Source organism: Gigantopelta aegis, chromosome 10 (genome assembly GCF_016097555.1).
Source record: "Gigantopelta aegis isolate Gae_Host chromosome 10, Gae_host_genome, whole genome shotgun sequence".
NCBI classification, from domain to species: domain Eukaryota; kingdom Metazoa; phylum Mollusca; class Gastropoda; order Neomphalida; family Peltospiridae; genus Gigantopelta; species Gigantopelta aegis.
Genome location: NC_054708.1, coordinates 45,455,424 through 45,474,769, shown reverse-complemented (window position 1 = coordinate 45,474,769; position 19,346 = coordinate 45,455,424). Strand labels below are relative to the sequence as shown.

Genomic DNA, 19,346 nt, shown 5'->3' with positions numbered 1-19,346 from the left:
CTGATCAACTTTTTCGTTTACACAAATGGTTACAATTATTTGAACATACGAAAAGTAAGGACCATGCACCTATTGGTATGTTTGCCTTGTTTAACCCTACTCATTGCTAATTTTGCCTTTAATAACTATTTAATACTTACTTTTGTTATGTACACATGAACACAAACATCTAGCTGAATGTATTAACATCAGTCTCAGCAAACCAGATGAATTAGTACAGTAAACAGTTTCTGCGACAATTTTATTGCTAGAGCCCAATTGCCAATTTTCTATTATAATTAATCATTGAAACATCACTAGCTTAATAATTACAGGTATCATGTTATCATGCAAGCATCAATTAATCCACTCAAATATTTAGTTTAACCATACATTTTTAATTAAGATGTACAATTCATTAATTCATGTCTATTTGGCATTAATACATGTAGCTGATGTTTTGTTGTGTTGAAAGTTCATTCTTCTAACAGTCATATGTATGTACCACACACAGTGCCAGATTTATAAGGGGGCAATTCCCCACCCCCCCCCCACCCCCCCCACCCACCCCCGACAAAGGACTTCCTTTATAAAATGTTTTTAATAATTATAAAATGTTAATTTTTTTTATGTCATGTAATTTAATTTCTATATTGAGGGGCCCCCAAACCTGAAGTGCCCCCCCCCACCCCACCCCCCACCCCAAGGTCTAAACCTGGCCATGACCATCTGGAAATATATTTGTCAAAACACCAGCGTCCGTGGTGTAGTGGTTAAGATATCTGACACAAGGCTGGTGGTTTCTGCAACCTGGTACCGGCTACCACCCAGAGCGAGTTTTAACAACTCAATAGGTGGGTGTAAGGCCACTACACAGACTTTTCTCTCGCTAACATCTATTAACCCTCTATCCTGAACAGACAGTCCAGATATGGAATGGGTGTCCAGGACAGCTTGCTCATAGGTGTACAGGCTCCCATATTTTGTTTTTTTTGGGGGGGGGGGGGGGAGAGGGTGGGCAGACTAGCTTTTGCCAAAATTAAACGTAAATGCCCAAATCTGTTTAACGTTTATTCACATTAACATTACTACCAAACAGCTATATAGGGATTGCAAACAAATCACTACACATTTTTACATGGATTACAACTAATTATGAGGGTAAAATTATGGAAATACATGCTTGAACCTTAATTGGATATAAGCATGATGATAACAAATCATAATATGCTTATCAGAGATGTATATTTGCACAGTAGGACATTATGGACACTAATGTTAATGTTCAAAGTAAAGTTATCATTATTAACAAAATGTTATGGGAAAATGATTACTCTCCTAAGTCTCCTTCTATTAGCAGACATCAGTGATAAAAAGCAGGCCAATGCATAGAACAAAAGTAACATAAGAAATAAAACAAACAGCTCCTATAAAGGGTTTGTGTAAATTTATTAAAATGTTTGATGACAAAAAAGAGTAAATTACAGTACCCGTACATGTATACATGTAACTATAAATCATCAACCAAGACATTGTAACAAGTGAAAATAAATACATAGTCAATATTCACTACAATGAAACAAAATATGAATAGTATATAATTATAATGAATATAATCAATCCCATTTTGCGGAGAATTATAAACAACCAAATGGCCATTCATTAAAACTGCAAATTTTATCACAAAACTGAATGAGGTCCAATTTTTAAGCATTCTTGGTAACATATTTCCATGTAAAGTATAGCATTAAATTAATCTGCAACAATAAACGTGTGCAAAATAAAATGTTCCCCTCTACACCCAATGAAAATTTCGAGATTTTTGATCCAAAAAATTTCAATATAAAAGTTATAGTTTGTTTTGTTTAACAACACCACTAGAGCACATCGATTTATTAATCATCTGCTATTGGATGTCAAACATTTGGTAATTCTGAGATATTGTCTTAGAGAGAAAACCTGCTACATTTTTCCATTAGTAGCAAGGGATCTTTTACATACACCATCCCACAGCCTTTGATATACCAGTCATGGTGTACTGGCTAAAACGAGAAATAGCCCAATGGGCCCACCAGTGGGGATCGATCAGACTGACCGCACATCAAGCGAGTGCTTTACCACTGGGCTATATCCCGCCACAAGATATAAATAATCACATATCTGCAAGAATGATGATGATGATGATGATGATGATAATTACAATATGGTTCTGCCACTTAGCCTCTGTGGCCCAATGATGTTTATATCACAGTTAATTGTAGGTATTCACAGATTTCACTTCGAGTGTGTGTAATTGAACTGATTGCCAAACTTGTCTCTAACTCTTTTGTAGTCTGCTGCATCCATTTCTGCATTGATTCGCTGCAAGGTTTTTTTGTTGAACACCTTTTTTTCCAGTCTTGAATGACTGGTGTTTTTCACTGCCTTGATGTCCGTTAAGTTTGGATACTTTTTCTTCCCTTTGCCTTTGCCCTTTCCTTTTCCTTTTCCTCTTGACTTCTGTGACCCAAGGTCAAGGCCAGTTGCAGCTTCGATGTCTCTCTGTAAATCTGGATCCTGCCAGCTATATTCATCATCTGTTTAAAAAAAATAAAAAATAAAATACAAATGATAATGTGAAAAGAAAGGAATATTTGTTTCATGTCACTAAGACTTTAGCACATTTTGAAATATAGCTGTTTGGTTTATAACATTCTGTTATTTCAACTTTTTGTCAAGAGAAAGGGAAAAACTCTTACTATCGCAGATGCTAATCCTACAGGAAGGAAGGAAGGAAATGTTTTATTTAACGACGCACTCAACACATTTTAATTACGGTTATATAGCGTCGGGCATATGGTTAAGGACCACACAGATATAGAGAGAGGAAACCCACTGTCGCCACTTCATGGGCTACTCTTTTCGATTAGCAGCAAGGGATCTTTTATATGCACCATCCCACAGACAGGATAATACATACCACGGCCTTTGATATACCAGTCATGGTGCACTGGCTGGAGCGAGAAATAGCCCAATAGGCCCACTGACAGGGATCGATCCCAAATTGACCGCACATCAAGTGAATCCTTTACCACCAGGCTACATCCCGCCCCCTAATCCTACAGAGTAAACAGCAACGGATCTTTTATATGCATTTTCCCATAGAAAGGACAACAGCCTGTTGTGCCAGTCATGGGACACTGGTTGGCGTTGAAAAACCCTGGAGTTTATAGATGGTCATCGATCCTGGGACCCACTAGAACTCGGGTGAGCATTCTACCACTGAGTTACATCCCGCTCAATTAATGTGTGCATTTGATACGGTGGAATTTCTTAACACAGACTTCATTACAAATCATCTTTTCTCTCTGTATACTCACTGATCTGAATACTCACCTTCAGGTTTCTCAGTTGTTATCCAAAACAATGGGTAATAATGAATGAATGAATGAATGCATGAATGTTTAACAATAATTAAAGGCAATTTGCTTTTATTGACTTGATGCCAACACATTCTTTGCAGTGTTCCAGTTAGCAGTAAACAGAAAAGCAATATACCTTTCTTGTTTCCACAAACAGAAGTGTCACTTGCTCTACATTCATTAGCCTATGATTAGTCAATATGTCATTTAATCAACACAAGACAAAAGTAAAGTTTGTTTTATTTAACGACGCCATTAGAGCAGATTCATTTTTTATCTTATCATTGGCTATTGGATGTCAAATATATGGTCATTCTGACACTGTTTTTTTTTTAGAGGAAACACGCTGTCGCCACATAGGCTACTCTTTTACAACAGGCAGCAAGGAATCTTTTATTTGCACTTCCCACAGGCAGGATAGCACAAACCATGGCCTTTGTTGAACCAGTTATGGATCACTGGTCGGTGCAAGTGGTTTACACCTACCCATTGAGCCTTGCGGAGCACTCGCTCAGGGTTTGGAGTCAGTACTGGATTAAAAATCCCATGCCTCGACTGGGATCTGAACCCAGTACCTACCAGCCTGTAGACCAATGGCCTAACCACGACTCCACTGAGGCTGGTACACAAGACAAAAAATGGCGTCAAAAGAGTCCGAGTGTTTTAATGTTTATTGGGTAAGCTGTACCATGTGGTGGTAAAGTATCCCATCAATCAGTGCTATATTTTGTAGTTTTGCCATCAGAATGAAAATACTCTATCTTGGACAGGAAACTCTGGCAAAGTCAAGAGGTTATGTCCACGACAGGTGTGCTTGAACAGTTATCTGATGGAAAGCGTGCCAAACATTAACTAGACCCACAGTGTAAATAATATTGATTTATAGCAGTAAATTCTATTAAAATGGTTCCTAATGCAAGGACTGAACGTAACAGCACCAAACGGAAATTGCCCATACTGTCGGGGAACATTTCAAAATTGCCATAGGTAGCAAATTCTAAAGTTCAAGCCCTGTAATACATCAACACCAAATACATACCATTTCTCTTTTTCTCAGCTTGCTTTGCCAATTCAAGAGCATCATTGCTATTTTCAGGTTGACCCATATTATTCCTGGCAATTATTTTGCCATGGAATGGACACTGGAAAAGAAAACGTCTAGATATGCACCAAGCTAAAACGTTTTGAAATGAATTCACAGCTAATTATTTAAGGATGTCACTCTTCCATAAACCTTTACTACTTAACACAAAAGGTTGTTTAGATTACCTATAGCACATACCAGTTTCCACCATTTTAAGAGATTTTTGCAATCAATAATTCCAGTTAAGTTTGATGTAAAAAGAAAAGGAATCTATTTTTTTAAATGTGCATTATGAAATAAAACCCAACAATTCCTTCCAAAATAACCAAACAAATTGTTGGAAGGAAGGAAATGATTTATTTAATGACGCACTCAACACATTTAATTACAGTTATATGGCGTTGGACATACGGTTAAGGACCACACATATATTGAGAGAGGAAACCCGCTGTCACCACTTCAAGGGCTACTCTTTCCGATTAGCAGCAAGGGATCTTTTATATGCACCAACCCACAGACATGATAGCACATACCACCGCCTTTGATATACAAGTTGTGGTGCACTGGCTAGAACGAGAAATAGCCTAATGGGCCCACCGACGTGGATCGATCCTAAACTGACTGCGCATCTAGCGAGTGCTTTACAACTGGACTACGTCCCGCCCTTCACAAGTCGTGGGAATGCCTTGGTTGTGACAATACCATTCAGAATTGTTTTTGGGTTTTTTACTTAGTGTAATAAATTAAGTATTGCTTTAGTGTAATTAACCCTATTTTATTTATATTTGACTGTGCAGTAAATCCTGTATGTACCTTCTCTCGATCCATTCTCTCACACAACTTTCCGTTTGGTAATGGGGCACGACACTTCCACTTGACAGGTTTAAACTGGCCAGTGTAGTAGAATGTTCTGCTGGTCAGGGCTGCTACATCATTCTGCAATAAAAATTCTCTTCCAATCAAATCGGCTGCCTCAATGTAATAAAATAAATTTCTTTTCAATTTAAGGCTTTTATCAACTTGATGCTTGTGCCCACAAAAATATCCTTCTTTGATTTTTTTACCGAATGTTTAACATCTAATAGCTGATGATTGATAAAACAATGTGCTCTAGTGGTGTCATGGAACAAAACACACTTTAACTTTCTTTTTTAACACCAAGTATCACAATTACCATGTGAGACAGCTGTTAAATACCAATTAAAAAATAAACTAAGACTAGCCTCGGTGGAGTAGAGGCTAAGCCATTGGTCTTTAGGCAGGTAGGTATTGGATTCACACCCTGGTACTGGCTCCCATCCAGAGCAAGTTTTAACAGCTCTGTGGGAAGTTTTCAGGCCACTGCACCAACTTCTCTCTCACAAATAACTAACAACTCATCCCCGTCCTGTAGAGACAGCCCAAATAACTGAGGTGTGTGCCCAATACAGCATGCTTGAACCTTAATTGTAAACTGATGGCGAGTGTGTTCTGTATTGTGATTGGTTAATTACATTCTTTTTCCGGGATCAAATGAAAATAACACCCAGAAAGCTAATGACGTCACTTTCTAATTAGAACAGGCAAAGTTGACAATTCAAGGGTCTACAGTTAGATTGTAGCCAGGTATATTTTTCAAGAAATACCAAATATACAGTTACTTCTGTAGAAAAACAATTCAGTTTACAATGGACATAACCATATTGAGTTTTTAGATTTGCGGGTGTTATTGTCTATTTGATGCCTGCAAATGTTTAATTTTTCACCTCAGGCTTCAGTCAAAAATGACATTTGTGGGATCAAATAGACAATAACACCCGCAAATCTAAAAACTCCATATGGTTATCTCCTAATTGGACATAAGCTCTTGGCTCAAGGCCTTGAAAAATGAATAAATCCAATGAGGTCTTTGAAAGTTTGTGAATTCCTAATGAGTTTCAACAGTAACATTCGGGGGTGGGCTGGTGATGGGAATTAAAAAAAAAAGAAAAAAAAAAGAAGATATTTGTGTGCTTCGTAATTGTGATCGCTACAATATCTGTTTATAGCCAGTTACGTCATACAGCAGACCTTGCCTTTAAAGGTGAGAGCGGGTGTGATCGTGCTCGTAATTTCAATCTGGCGAGTGTGAAAAATAATGCACGTTACACTTAACAAACAGCGCACGTAAAAGATCTGTTTAATAATAGCAGAAGAAAAAAACCGGTAGCGTCCATGCAAGATTTTAATATATGACTGGTACTTATCTTTGCTATACAAATTGGAAAACACAGGTTAAACAGACATCTTCGAAGACGTATCAATCCCACTATTCAAGCATACTGTATTTAATATTGTTCTGTACTAAAACCAACATACACTAGCCTACTTGTAAAATGCATTATTCCCTCCCTCTAATAACCTGATTGTGAAAAACAAAGACTTTTAAGGGTATAGCAGAAAAGATTGAACAAAAGTAAAGCATTCAGTCCAAACCTGGTTTGCTTTTTCTGTTGCATATTCATGTGGGGTCCAGAAACGATGAAGCGAATCAAATCTGAAAAAGAAAGAAAAAAGAAAGAAGTTTAACAGTGAACACTGTAATTTGTTTTTTGTATTTTATATCATTCACTGCTGTAACATTCTTCTTGAGAATTAAACATTATGCCAATGACATCTTCAAAAATATTTCTGCATAAGTTTGCTATGGTAACCCTAGTGGCTCTGGACCTGTGACCGACCGTTATCAAACATGAGGATGATAAAAACAATTTCTTGAACCTTACATCCATGTACGGTTCAACACTGCATTTGAAGAAACTTTGTTAAATTTATTCTTTACACTAAATTCAGTGTGACTATCGCTGTTACGTCTGACCTACTTCACAACAAGTGGCGCCTCGATGTTCTTAAGATCTCCCCAGTGAGCCAAGTCAACTCCAAAAGGTACGAATGGGATGTTCTTGTCTGAAGATGTCTTGTTGTCTGATGATGGCTGAACACTTCCCGTTGAAGTGGAGGGACATTCTGTTGAAGTGGAGGGACAATCTCGCAATCTGTTTATAACCAACATACAAAAATAGAGTCATTCCACCATCCATCAACATTACAATCTTAATGCATTGAGGATATTTCATGTTTTTTGTCAAATATGATTTATATCTCATCTCGTGAAGTTTGCAATCACATCTCAAGAGTCGTGCTTGCACTATGAGTGTGATATGATTGCAAACTTCACTTGATGAGATATAAATCATATTTGACAAAAACCATGACATTTTCTATTTATTATATAACTTTTGGCAATTTAACTTTATTTTTAAAATGCCAGCAGCAAAACAGTTCTGGCTTTTTTACAATGAAGATAGCACTTTCTACAGTGATGTTAACACATTTTAGAGTGAAATAGTGAAATTTTCACTCTAAAATGTGTTATTGTCACTGAGTGACTGATAACACTTTTATTTCACTAATATTTTAAGATATTTCACTAAATGTTATATAATAAAATGTATTATTTACATATTTGACATATTCATATGTTTAAATGTAATAGTATTTTTAACACCACCAGAATTCATATGTAATACAGAAATTAAAAACAGAAGTATTTTAAATATGAACAATTAGAGAAAAAACAAGCTTTATTGTATACTGCAAGCTGATTAAGTGAATGCTTCAAATAAAACTTTGTTTTCACCTTTTTTTCAAGTATTGTAAATGTTCAAAATTATAAAATTTAGCCGTCTCAAATTCATATAATACCCTATTTTATTATTCATCTGTGCATTTACTTAATTTAAAAACAAAATCTGTAATGCTATCACACAGTGTACAAAACAGAACAAAAGCACTCACTTTCCTCCTTTGTAGCAGATCCTACTGTCGGACGCTCCTCGCTTTATTTTGGCAAGGCTAGCTTCCCTCGATGTGGGATCTTCGGCAGGTCTCTTCATGGTCTTCAGATTCCAGAACTGAGGCGTGACGGCGGCCATGAACTTTTCAGGTGCTTTACTGTTGTCTTCGGGTTCCAAGCCTGGAAATTAAACCAACATGTAGCAAAAATATGCTTTTTAAACAGAGCAGTCAAGAAACAAGTGGATATGTGATCATAACTTTAACCCCACTTGAACCAAATGTTGATATGGTCAGATGGTCAGAAAATAAGATGACTGATGCATGATTCACATTGTGTAGCATATGCATATGGGCCAAACATTGCATGATATGGGGTTTTTTTTTTTCATTCAATACGGTTTTAATAAACTGGATCAAAGGAAAGGAATGTATGTTTAACAACAACACCCAAACGCATTGTTTAACAGGAACAATATCTGGAGTGGGAAGGCAAAAACCATATTTTTATCTTTATTTACAGAGTAGGAAAAAAAAAAGGAAGAAAAAAAAAGAGAGGACATTTTCTTCCTCAAGGGATACAGCCCCCCCCCCCCCCCCAACTCCACAATTGATATATATACTGAAGGCTGAGGTATGTCCTATCACATCCATGGAAAAGTATGTGTGTGTGTGTGTGTGTGTGTGTGTGTGTGTATATATATATATATATATATAAATAAATAAATAAATAAAACAATGTTGGTCTTTTATATATACTTTTCCATGGACAGATTAGCACATACCAGTCTTCAATATAAATATATATATATATATATATATATATATATATATATATATATATATGTATATATACATACATATACCAGTTGTGGAACACTGGCTAGCTAGCACCAACTTACCTATTATTTGACAGTCCATGACCCTAACCACCAGGCCCTGTACTCATAAAACCTTTTAGAGTCAAGACCCTAATAGACGGAGACTGAGATTTTAACATCATGGAAACACCAGAAAATAAAATACAGGATTCCAACCTACTGTGCCGACACACGACATTTGACAGCCCAGGAACCTAGCTTGTGCAACATGATGCGTGGATTAATAGAACTAACCATATTCCTTTCTGAGATGAGATGGAATATGTGGTTCAAAACCCTCCTTTTCTGGTACTTCTTCAAAGTCATCGTCATCATCTGAATGTAAACAAAAATAACATGACAAAAACATTTCAATATCAACAAGCACAGTTTCACAAGTTAGAGTTATGTTGCATTCGGGTGTGCTGGAAAATGATATTTTCAAGATATAAACTTGTAATTAAAACGTGTGCATTTATAAGGAAGTCAGTTCCGTTTCTCTCAAAATAGTCAACAGCAATTTATCTCACTAACAAATTCAGTAATTGTCATTAATGGTAAAACAAAATATCTTTAAATAATAAATTTTTGCTATACTTCCACTAAATATTTTCAATATTTTGCAATTTTGTTGACTCAAATTTTAAAAATGTTTTGTAAATAATGATTAACAGGCCATAGCATTTCAGATTTCATGGGAATTATTTTTCGGTTCCATGCCTTGTGATCACGGGAACCCATCGGAAATTATTATATATATATTATTTGATTGAATAGTCGTACTTTATATAATAATCATGGGAAACAAAATTTCGGTTTTGTGATTTTACCGACACGGTACCGGAAACAATCGTTTCCATGAAATCCGAAGGCCTGATTGATGTCATTTTCCCAATTGAAATAGTTCAAAAAGGTATCGATATGCTGTATTATTATTAAAAGGTAACGAATTCAGAGACCCTGCACAATCAGCATATAATTCCAATCAGCTCTAAAATATAAAGAATATTTTTATTTTTAGAAAAAGCGTGAGATTATAGTAACGTTGCTTGAGAGCGTGATGTTTGTTACAAATGTGTGAGACTCACGCCAAATGCATGAAAGTTGACAGGTATGCATCACCATTCAAAAGGTGAAGGTTTCTCGGTTAGCTTTTTACTTATGAGTTTACAAGTTGGAAATATGAGCTCTGAACATTTTGGATGCTACTTTCAAATCAAAAGTTGTCAAAACAGTAATTATGAGTGCACTTGAATGCAGCATTATTGTCCTCCCTTGATATGCCTAAGTACAGCTACATATAGTATTGAGTTAAAATGCAAATGTAAAACTCTACTAATTTACACACAAATTCAAAACACCTAGGCTAACAAACATAATTTTAGAACTTTGTAGAACAGTGGTTGTGAACCAGGGTTTTTCCAGCCTTATACTATACATTCTGAGGATGTAATCAATCAAATTCTATGATTTTCCAGGATTTTTAAAGACATTTTTATCACCTTTTTTGAGGATTTTCAAGTATTTTTTGTGTGATCACCAACATATTCAACAGTATTATAATGTTTTGATGTGAATTATTGATCCTTTTTTTTTTAAATGGGAAAAATTTTTTATTATCAATCAATTTAATTTTTTATAATTGTCTATAACCTAACCACAAAATTCCACAATTTTCAAGCCTGGAAAATGACTTTTTCAAATTCTGGATTTCCATGACCCATATGAGAAAGGAAGGAAATGTTTTATTTAACGATGCACTCAACACATTTCATTTACGGTTATATGACATCAGACATATACATGTAGTTATGGACCACATAGATATTGAAAGAGGAAAACGCTATCGCTACTTCATGGGCTACTCTTTTCGATTAGCAGCAAGGGATCTTTTATATGCACCATCCCACAGCTAGGATAGCACATACCACAGCCTTTGTTACACTAGCTGTGGAGCACTGGCTGGAACGAGAAATAGCCCAATGGGCCCACTGACAGGAATCGATCCTAGACCAATCGCACATCAGACGAGCGCTGTACCACTGAGCTACATCCCACCCCCAGATGAACAATGCCTGAAACCAGACGCCACATGTGACCAACACTTGTAGTTCAAAACAATAACACTAAGTATTATGTGTGAAGATTAAAATGACTGACCATTACTGGGGGATGAGGGGGGTGACTTACACGGAGACCAAGAGGTAAATGAATCAAGACAAATACAGACACAAAACCTACTTTAGAACAGAGTCTAAACAACATTCTAAGACAATAAGGAATGACTAAAATATCACCTGAATCATTCCTCTGTCTCTTCGTTTGACCAGCCGAAATGATGTTCAGGTCCACACATTTCTCAATGGCCGATATTAATCTAATTTTAATATCTATTGTAGACTTAATATCATTTTCGTTTGCTCCATTCTTTGACAAAATCTAAAATATAAAACAGTGAATTTTCTTAAATACTGTAAAGATATATGTAAAAAATGTGACACTTTTCTTGACACAGCCCATGAATTGAATCCACCATGTAGTAAAGATATGAGACTGAAATTATATATTCATCTGTAATCAAATTAAAATTAGCTCTTGAATTTTTTTTTTTACCATAAAATGCAATTGCTATCAGTTAATACATGTATATAATATTTTTACCAATATTTATATGCATTATTTTGTAATTAGTTGTTTGTAAAAATACACTTAACTGAAGTCTAAATTTGAAAAACAAAAGTCATATTTACTTCAATCAGGCTTTTCCTTTTCCTTTTCGGCGAGTACACTTAGGAAATTATTAGCAATTTTAAGAAATTCTAGTGCCCCTTTACTTGAAAGCACCATAAGCAGGGCCGTACCCTCCGGGGGGGGGGGGGGGGGGGGGGGGGGGGGGGGGGGGGGGGGGGGAAGGAAGGGGGCAGTTGCCCTCTAGGAATCTTCTTCTTCTTTTTTTTTACTCCAGAAAATAGCATACACATCTCAGGATTTAATTTGTATAGTGTTTCATTTGTTTATAAAAAGTAGTGCCCCCACCCACTAGGATTTTGATCAGGGTATGGCCCTGGACCCATATTCACAAAACATTGTAAGTCTAGTTTTACACGTAAACGTAAATCTACGACTGAAGAGCTATTCACGAAACAACGAAAACGTAAGTTATGTGTAAAGTTGGACGTAAATATAAGAGTGCCTCCAGTTACAACTAATGCTGCACGTAAGTCGTGTACATATAATAAATCAAGCACGATCGCTGTTATTTACTATTATTTACGGAAACTGGCAGCATTTCCAATAATTGAAGCAGTTTGCGATGGCGAACGCCCACGGATTGAACATATTTTTGTTTGTAATGGAACGGATGTTTTCGACTTGGCCAATTTCTCCTGAGTTATCTTTTCCTTTTTAAGAAATGTCCTCAAGTTCGTACCAAAACGCGGATCCTCACCAATACCAAAATGCCATGGTTCGCCGTTCGCGATGTTATTGTTAGCAGACGACAAACGAAATTGCGTTTTGCACATTTGTATTTACTCGATACCATCGTTTCTAATGTTTTATATTATTATTTCTCCAGTGAGAGTGTTAAATCGTAGATTTACATCCAAGTAAGTTACGTTTACATTTATGACCGTCTTTGAGAATACGGTGCTTCTTGCACGCAAACGTAAATCTACGGCAGATGTAAGTGCTAGTTGTAGACGTACATTTACACCTTTTTGTGAATATGGGTCCTGATCAGCTTATTTGCATGGAACTTACCTCCAACCATTCAATAACAAGTGGAATATAGTTGTTTTTCACTAAGTGAGCTGAGTCTCTTAGTGCTGTAAAAAGATCAGAATTTTCTTCCGTTTCTCGAATCTGGGGGTTTATAGGCCCAACATTAATCATTACGTTGTAATTTCTTGACAAGAGACCATGTTCCTGAACAAAACTATCTTCAGTATCGGACACCTCCTCCAAATCGTCATCTTTAGAGTTATTTGCACTTGTTTCTAATGTTGTATCATTCTGACTGCCTGGAGACTGTTCCAATGAACCAAATTCTGGATCTGATGAATTTGAAGTGGCATTTATAATAGTACCATTTTCTTCTACTAAATGTTTATCCTTTTCTGACTGAGTAGACCCTCTTGTAACTTCATGCATCGTAGACTCTGGTAAATTCTTTTCCGTGATCTCCCTTTCTGTAGATGCTTTGTGCTTTGCTGAAGAAACTGATGCAGCAGTCAAGAGATGGCTAACTTCTGAATGTTTAGAGTTGGAATCGGCATCTGTTGATGTGGTATTGTTTTCAGATTTCTCAGTATTTACTTGCAGACTTTTGGAAACAGATGCTGATGTGCCTGGTACCACGCGATCTGCTGATTTGCTAGAGACAATGCCTGACATAAAATTCTCAGAATCTGGGACAAAAAATGATTCAGGCCGAGGTAAAATAAGCTGTAGGCATTCCTCAACTTCTTTAACAGCAGTTTTAATTTCAGGAGATATTTCTGCAATGCATAACAATGGTAACAATGCATTACTGCACATAAGGAATATGAATAAACTTGCATTTTTTTATTGCAACAGTAGAGTAAAACCTCAAATTCGGGCAAAAATTATAGAAATATTTGGAGAAAATGTGCTACCGTATACGCAAATATTTTCCGATAATAAAATCAAAATTACCCATATTTCATTTGCCAAACTCTTTTCAAGGACGATTTCACACACACACTTGGACATGTTCATCATGCTGTCAGCGAAACGTCAATGTTGTATGTATGTCTGATAAGACTATTGTCATGTTATCGATGGAACACGCACATGCGATACAGAAAATTTTAAAACGCAAATATCATAAGAAATAACTTTTAATTACTGGTGGTATTCACAAACTTCCATTCAAAGTTACAAAGAAAACAAACAAAACTGAGATTATGTAACAACAGACTTACACCCAACTGTGTGTCACTTCGATCAAATCCACATGACCATGCAGGTTTACAGAATCATGTGACCTTGCGGACCTCTGCTAGATTCTGATATGGGTTGGGCGTGTAGAGATAAGACTATATATTATAAGGGAAATAATATTTTACCAAATAGGAAATAAGTTCGCGCGTATTTAATTTCGCGGTGCTATCAACGTGTTCGCGATTTTCGCGGTATATTTTATTTGCGAACATATTTGCATATACGGTAACCCAATAACTTTTTACTATGTATTTCCATCATTCTACCCTCAAAATTAGTTGTAACCCATGTAAAAATGTGTAGTGATTCGTTTCCAACCCTATATATCTGTTTGGTAGTAATGCTAATATGAACAAATGTTGTGATCCAGATTCAGGCATTTTCGTTTAATTCGGGCAAAAGCCAGCCTGCCACTGTACAAATATGGGCGCCCATTACCCCTATGCAGTAGAGTGTATATTAATTGTAGATGACTTTTTGTACCTGCTGCAGCCTTTACTGCTATCTATTTTTCATGCTGACAATTATACACCCCACTGCACTGTTGATATAGCCACCTACTTTTCTTAAATCACCTCCTACGTTTTAAGATAATGCACACCTCAAACCTTAAAAAAAAAAAAATATTCTTTAAAAGCATTTAACAATAAAAATACTACACATTATTCTTGTTTATAAAATAAGAAAAAACAGATAAACAATGCTGGGGTATGAGACATTAATCGTCCACGCCATTGTGCTCCAGACTGACGGTTTTAATTTTGGTTTGGTGAGTGCACACGAGAGTATGCACCTTTAATTTCCTTCAAGATGTTTTTCAGTTTGGTTTTCATCAAGTTCTGTTGTTTCTGTTCTTTTTCTTCACAAGCTCTTCGTTCAGCAATCGTTCGTGAGCGGATATCATTGAAATCAACCTGCAGACAACAGAATAGAAACATTATGTTCTAAAACATTAGTATTTCCGGTGATACAGCTGAGAATAAATGGTGTCTTAAATGTTGTTTGACACACATGTAAAGTGACGTCATCAGGTACGACGTTCCCTGACAATATTATTTTTACATTCATCAAGAAATGAACAAACTTGTGTTGGACCAATGGGATGTAGGTTGTATAAAGTGTATAACACTTATGTATAATTGAAAAGACATGAGTTGTAACATAAACAGTCTATTACAGGAATGAATATAGTACATGTACATTTATTACAGCAAATATCACAAACAAAAATCTAACAATTACTTTCCACATAAATAAGTGAAACATGGGAATGCACAGCCGGGTTCAAACTTAACGACGGCATCGATGGCAATTGCCATCATTATGATACACATTGCTGTGAGTCGGAAGCATCACCAGCGGCACATCTGTGCAGCAGAATAAAAGTTACTGCCATCAGTAAAACTCCTCAAAGACAGCAAAATTAACATATCTGGTTTATATTATCTGCCAATATTTTACATTTCTACATTAAAAATATGTCTGCATGCAATAAAATAATCTTTCAGCCACATTTATTTGCTGCAAAAGTAAAAAAAAAAAAATTGCCTTATGCAGGCTCAAAATTGCTGTCGGTGGGTTGTTTCACCCACAGCAATTGAAAAATAAAACTGCTGTGGGTGAAAATTTCTTAAGTTCGAGCCCTGCACAGAGCTAAGACTACTGTGGTCTGTTTAGCAGAATGTCATAGTTTTGTAGTCACCTGATTTATTAATAAAACTTTGCATTCATGTAACACATTTCTCAATGAAGTTTACAGTTCCAAGCAATATGATGTATTCATTATCATGTTGGATTTTGTTTTTTTGTATCTATATATTTGAAAATTATTTGAACATTGCTAGGCCTTATTCATGTTATAAATTGGAGGTTATCACAAAAACATGTTTGATATATGAAATTATGTATTGCACTTTGCTAGTAGAGATCCCTATGGATATTTTCTGTAAACCACAATGTGGGTCTTTAGAGAGGATAAGACCGATCAACAGATTAATGGTGGAACACTGTGTGATTTTGTGTAGTGTCATGCAAATATTTTTCACATCGTTCTTTCAACTTATATTTGCATAAATTGAAAAATAATTTGTCAGATCTTGTAATTAGTTGCTCTGGTAAGTTAACAAAATATATGTTTGAATACTTTTGTTTAACCTTGAATACATAAAGCTATATTCCTTAAAGTTGTGTTCTTAATATATAACTTATCAGGCTTTCTGACAGAAAATAATTTGATGGTACGTTATAGGGTGTATACTACCAAATCAAATCCCATAGACGACAATAGTAACATATGTGACTAAAACTCCTACCTGCAGCGTATCAATTGATATGGGTTTAAAATATTTTAAAATTGGACACTGCATTTCACGTACTTTGACAAATGGTAAACTGCAGTTATTTAAATATTACCTTTAAAAAAATAAGAAAAAAAAGTATCCATTAATTTTTAGAATTTTGGGGAACATAATTTTACCCTTGGTACGCTCTGCTAAAACCCTGCTTATAGGATGTAATGAATAGTAATGTGAGTGTGTGTAAATCACAATACTCTTAATTGTGATGACATGATTTTATCTCTAGAATTAAACTTGGCACCCATGGCACACACTTTGGGAAATTTAGCATCTTTTGGGGAAATTTAGCATCTTTTTACAATTTACCAGAACATAAAACTGTGCATTTTCCTTTTAATGTTGAAAACTAAAAATACCTGTTTGCAAGTCAGCAAATAATTGTAGCCTATAGACAATTTCTTGTAGGCTTCTCCATATTTTTCGTGCCACTGCTGAATGGCTTTTAAGGTAGCCGTCTTCAAGCGTCTAGCAATATTCTTTGGTGGTGGCAATGGCATGTCAACGTCCGTTTCTGAAAAACAAAATACATATAGATCTTTAGTGCATGTCCTTTTTGAAGATAAGGATATATATATATATATATATATATTATATATATATATATATATATATATATATATATATATATATATATATATATATATATATATATATATATATATATATATATATATATATATATATATATATATATATATATATATATTATATATATATATATATATATATATATATATATATATATATAACAGCATTAGATAATACTGCACATATGTTTTAAAATTCATACAATATCCAGGGCAAATTACTTGCCTTGGACAGTTAAGATGGAATTTTTATTTTATTATTCTGCCCTGATCTGAGAAAGGAAATACGTGGAAAATTAAAATTTAAAAACATAAGGAAACCTGAACATTCTACCTACCGACAGTGAGATCGAGGAAAGTCTGAAAGTCTGACACGAGAAGCTCTCTGAAGATGTGAGATCGATTAAAGAGCTCGTCAATCATCTGAAAGACGGAGAGTCGCACCTCAGCGTGATTCTTCTCCAGTTGGGTCATCAGCAGGTGATAGGCATTCTTCACATAGATATCAGACTTCCTGTACAACAGACACAAAACAAACAACTTACACACGGTGCAAGTAAAGAACAAACTATTATTCTAAAAGAAATTACATTGGTATTATATAATATAAAGTGTAATTTTGTATTTAATCTCACTAAAGTTTCCATGAACTGTCACAGCTTAAGTTATATGAACCATTCACCAAATGAATGTTTAGCTGAAATTGAAAAATAAATTTTATATAATAATTTGAGAATTACAATAATTAGTGCTTAAACCTTTATTCTGTTGCATATACAACATTTTAGTGCAGCTTAAACAATAAATTACTATACACTATAGAATATATGGTTACTACATTTTATTAGTGCTTATTTAGCAAGGATTACATAATGTGTAACCAAAACTAAAGCTGGGCGGTATCATGTCAATACTGAGTTACTGTACAAAGCAAATCTCAGAATACTGAAATTTTGGTATTGAAAAATGTTTCCCACAATTTAATAAAGCAATATATCTGACAAACGCAAAATGGCTGAAAAGAAGAGAGAGATGAGGGCCTTGTGTATGGAATTTAATTTTATTTTAGATGAAATCAGCGGGTGAGCCTTAACAATAAGTTAACTCGAGCATGCATTTAAAGCAAAGTATACCATAAATACCACTCAATATTAAATTTATTTGTATCGGTATCAGTATTGTGTAAATACTGAATAACATACTGATACTGAGATAAATCACCCAAAAATACAGATAATGAACCTGAAATTTTAATACTGCCCAGCACTAACCAGAAAACAAACTTCAAAATGTCTGCAAGCCTGTTATTAAAACTGTTATTGAACCCAACATCACAATGTAGTAACCTCATGCATCTCTATTTGAAAACAGCAACGAACCCTCTCCCAATAATAAATTCTGGCTAAAAATGTCTATTCCAGGTCGTTTTGCCCTAAAACCATTTTGAACCCTATTCACCAAGGGTTTCGCCCTGCAAAATAAATATATAGTTTTTAAGTTTGTTTTCTTCCTCCTGTTTATTCAGTATTCATTACCAAATATTAAGTAATTTTGTGTTTGGATATTAATGCCGTATCAGCTGTTTAATTTCTGTCAGCTGAAGCTGAGGAAAAATCAACATACCGCACTGGTGTTTGAACTTCAGCCCGTTAAAGCTGGGCAACATCGCTGTATGTTTATATCTATATTTCACCACTTGAAGCTATATAATTACCTGCTCAAACACATGACTGATAATAACATTTCAACTACCTGCACAATTTCTTGAACTTCTTCATAGTTTCTTGATCAAGACTTTGTTTACCAGAGAAAGTTAGCAACTCTACAATCTTTTCCATTTCCTGGCATATTTCACGATCAAGGCATTCATCATCTTCTGCTGAATGCATTTTTATGATAATAAAACAAATAGTTGTATAATTTATTGTTTATATATTTTTTTTAAACCTCGAAATCTGTTCAGTGCATTAGTTCTATTAAGCTGAAGGCAGTGCAGCTGTTGTTACTGTTGTAGGGAAACCATTGACGTTGCAGGGTGTTGTGCAATCCATCGCAGGGACAGTTTGTGACGAAACAATCCCTTTGATTTTTTTACAACAGCAAACTGCATACATCATTTTATGTTGTATATATTAATTGCCTGTTGTAACTTGGATAGAACACTTTATTATTGCTGTGTACATTTTAAAGCATCACTTCATAGTTTGCAGACAGCCATGTTACCAAAAATTAATGTCCTATGTCGTTATAAAGTTATTTTGTTTTTAAACCGATCCGAAAAAAAGAAAATAGTATGTACA

The 19,346-nt window shown here is 35.1% G+C and overlaps 1 protein-coding gene across 1 annotated transcript; it reads right to left on the bottom strand.

Moving 5' to 3' along the window:
- Window positions 1-1,993: 1,993 nt before the first annotated feature.
- On the bottom strand, window positions 1,994-19,268 carry LOC121384612 (UV-stimulated scaffold protein A-like). Its single transcript, XM_041515071.1, has 13 exons — window positions 18,799-19,268; window positions 17,385-17,560; window positions 16,816-16,970; window positions 14,896-15,016; window positions 12,900-13,636; window positions 11,435-11,576; window positions 9,393-9,473; window positions 8,281-8,458; window positions 7,305-7,478; window positions 6,919-6,979; window positions 5,278-5,400; window positions 4,420-4,522; window positions 1,994-2,555 (listed from the first exon to the last, which is right to left on the bottom strand). Exons 1-13 carry the CDS (start codon window positions 18,933-18,935, stop codon window positions 2,254-2,256), a joined length of 2,490 nt encoding a protein of 829 aa, XP_041371005.1. The 5' UTR covers window positions 18,936-19,268; the 3' UTR covers window positions 1,994-2,253.
- Window positions 19,269-19,346: the final 78 nt, after the last annotated feature.

Excerpts from the sequence above, each read along its gene's own strand:
- LOC121384612 (XM_041515071.1), bottom strand. The coding sequence starts at position 18,935 with ATGCATTCAGCAGAAGATGATGAATGCCTTGATCGTGAAATATGCCAG. Across the intron at positions 8,459-9,392 it reads TCATCTCAGAAAGGAATATG|GCTTGGAACCCGAAGACAAC; the intron begins GTTAGTTCTATT and ends TTTAATTTCCAG. Across the intron at positions 6,980-7,304 it reads GAGGCGCCACTTGTTGTGAA|ATTTGATTCGCTTCATCGTT; the intron begins GTAGGTCAGACG and ends TTTCTTTTTCAG.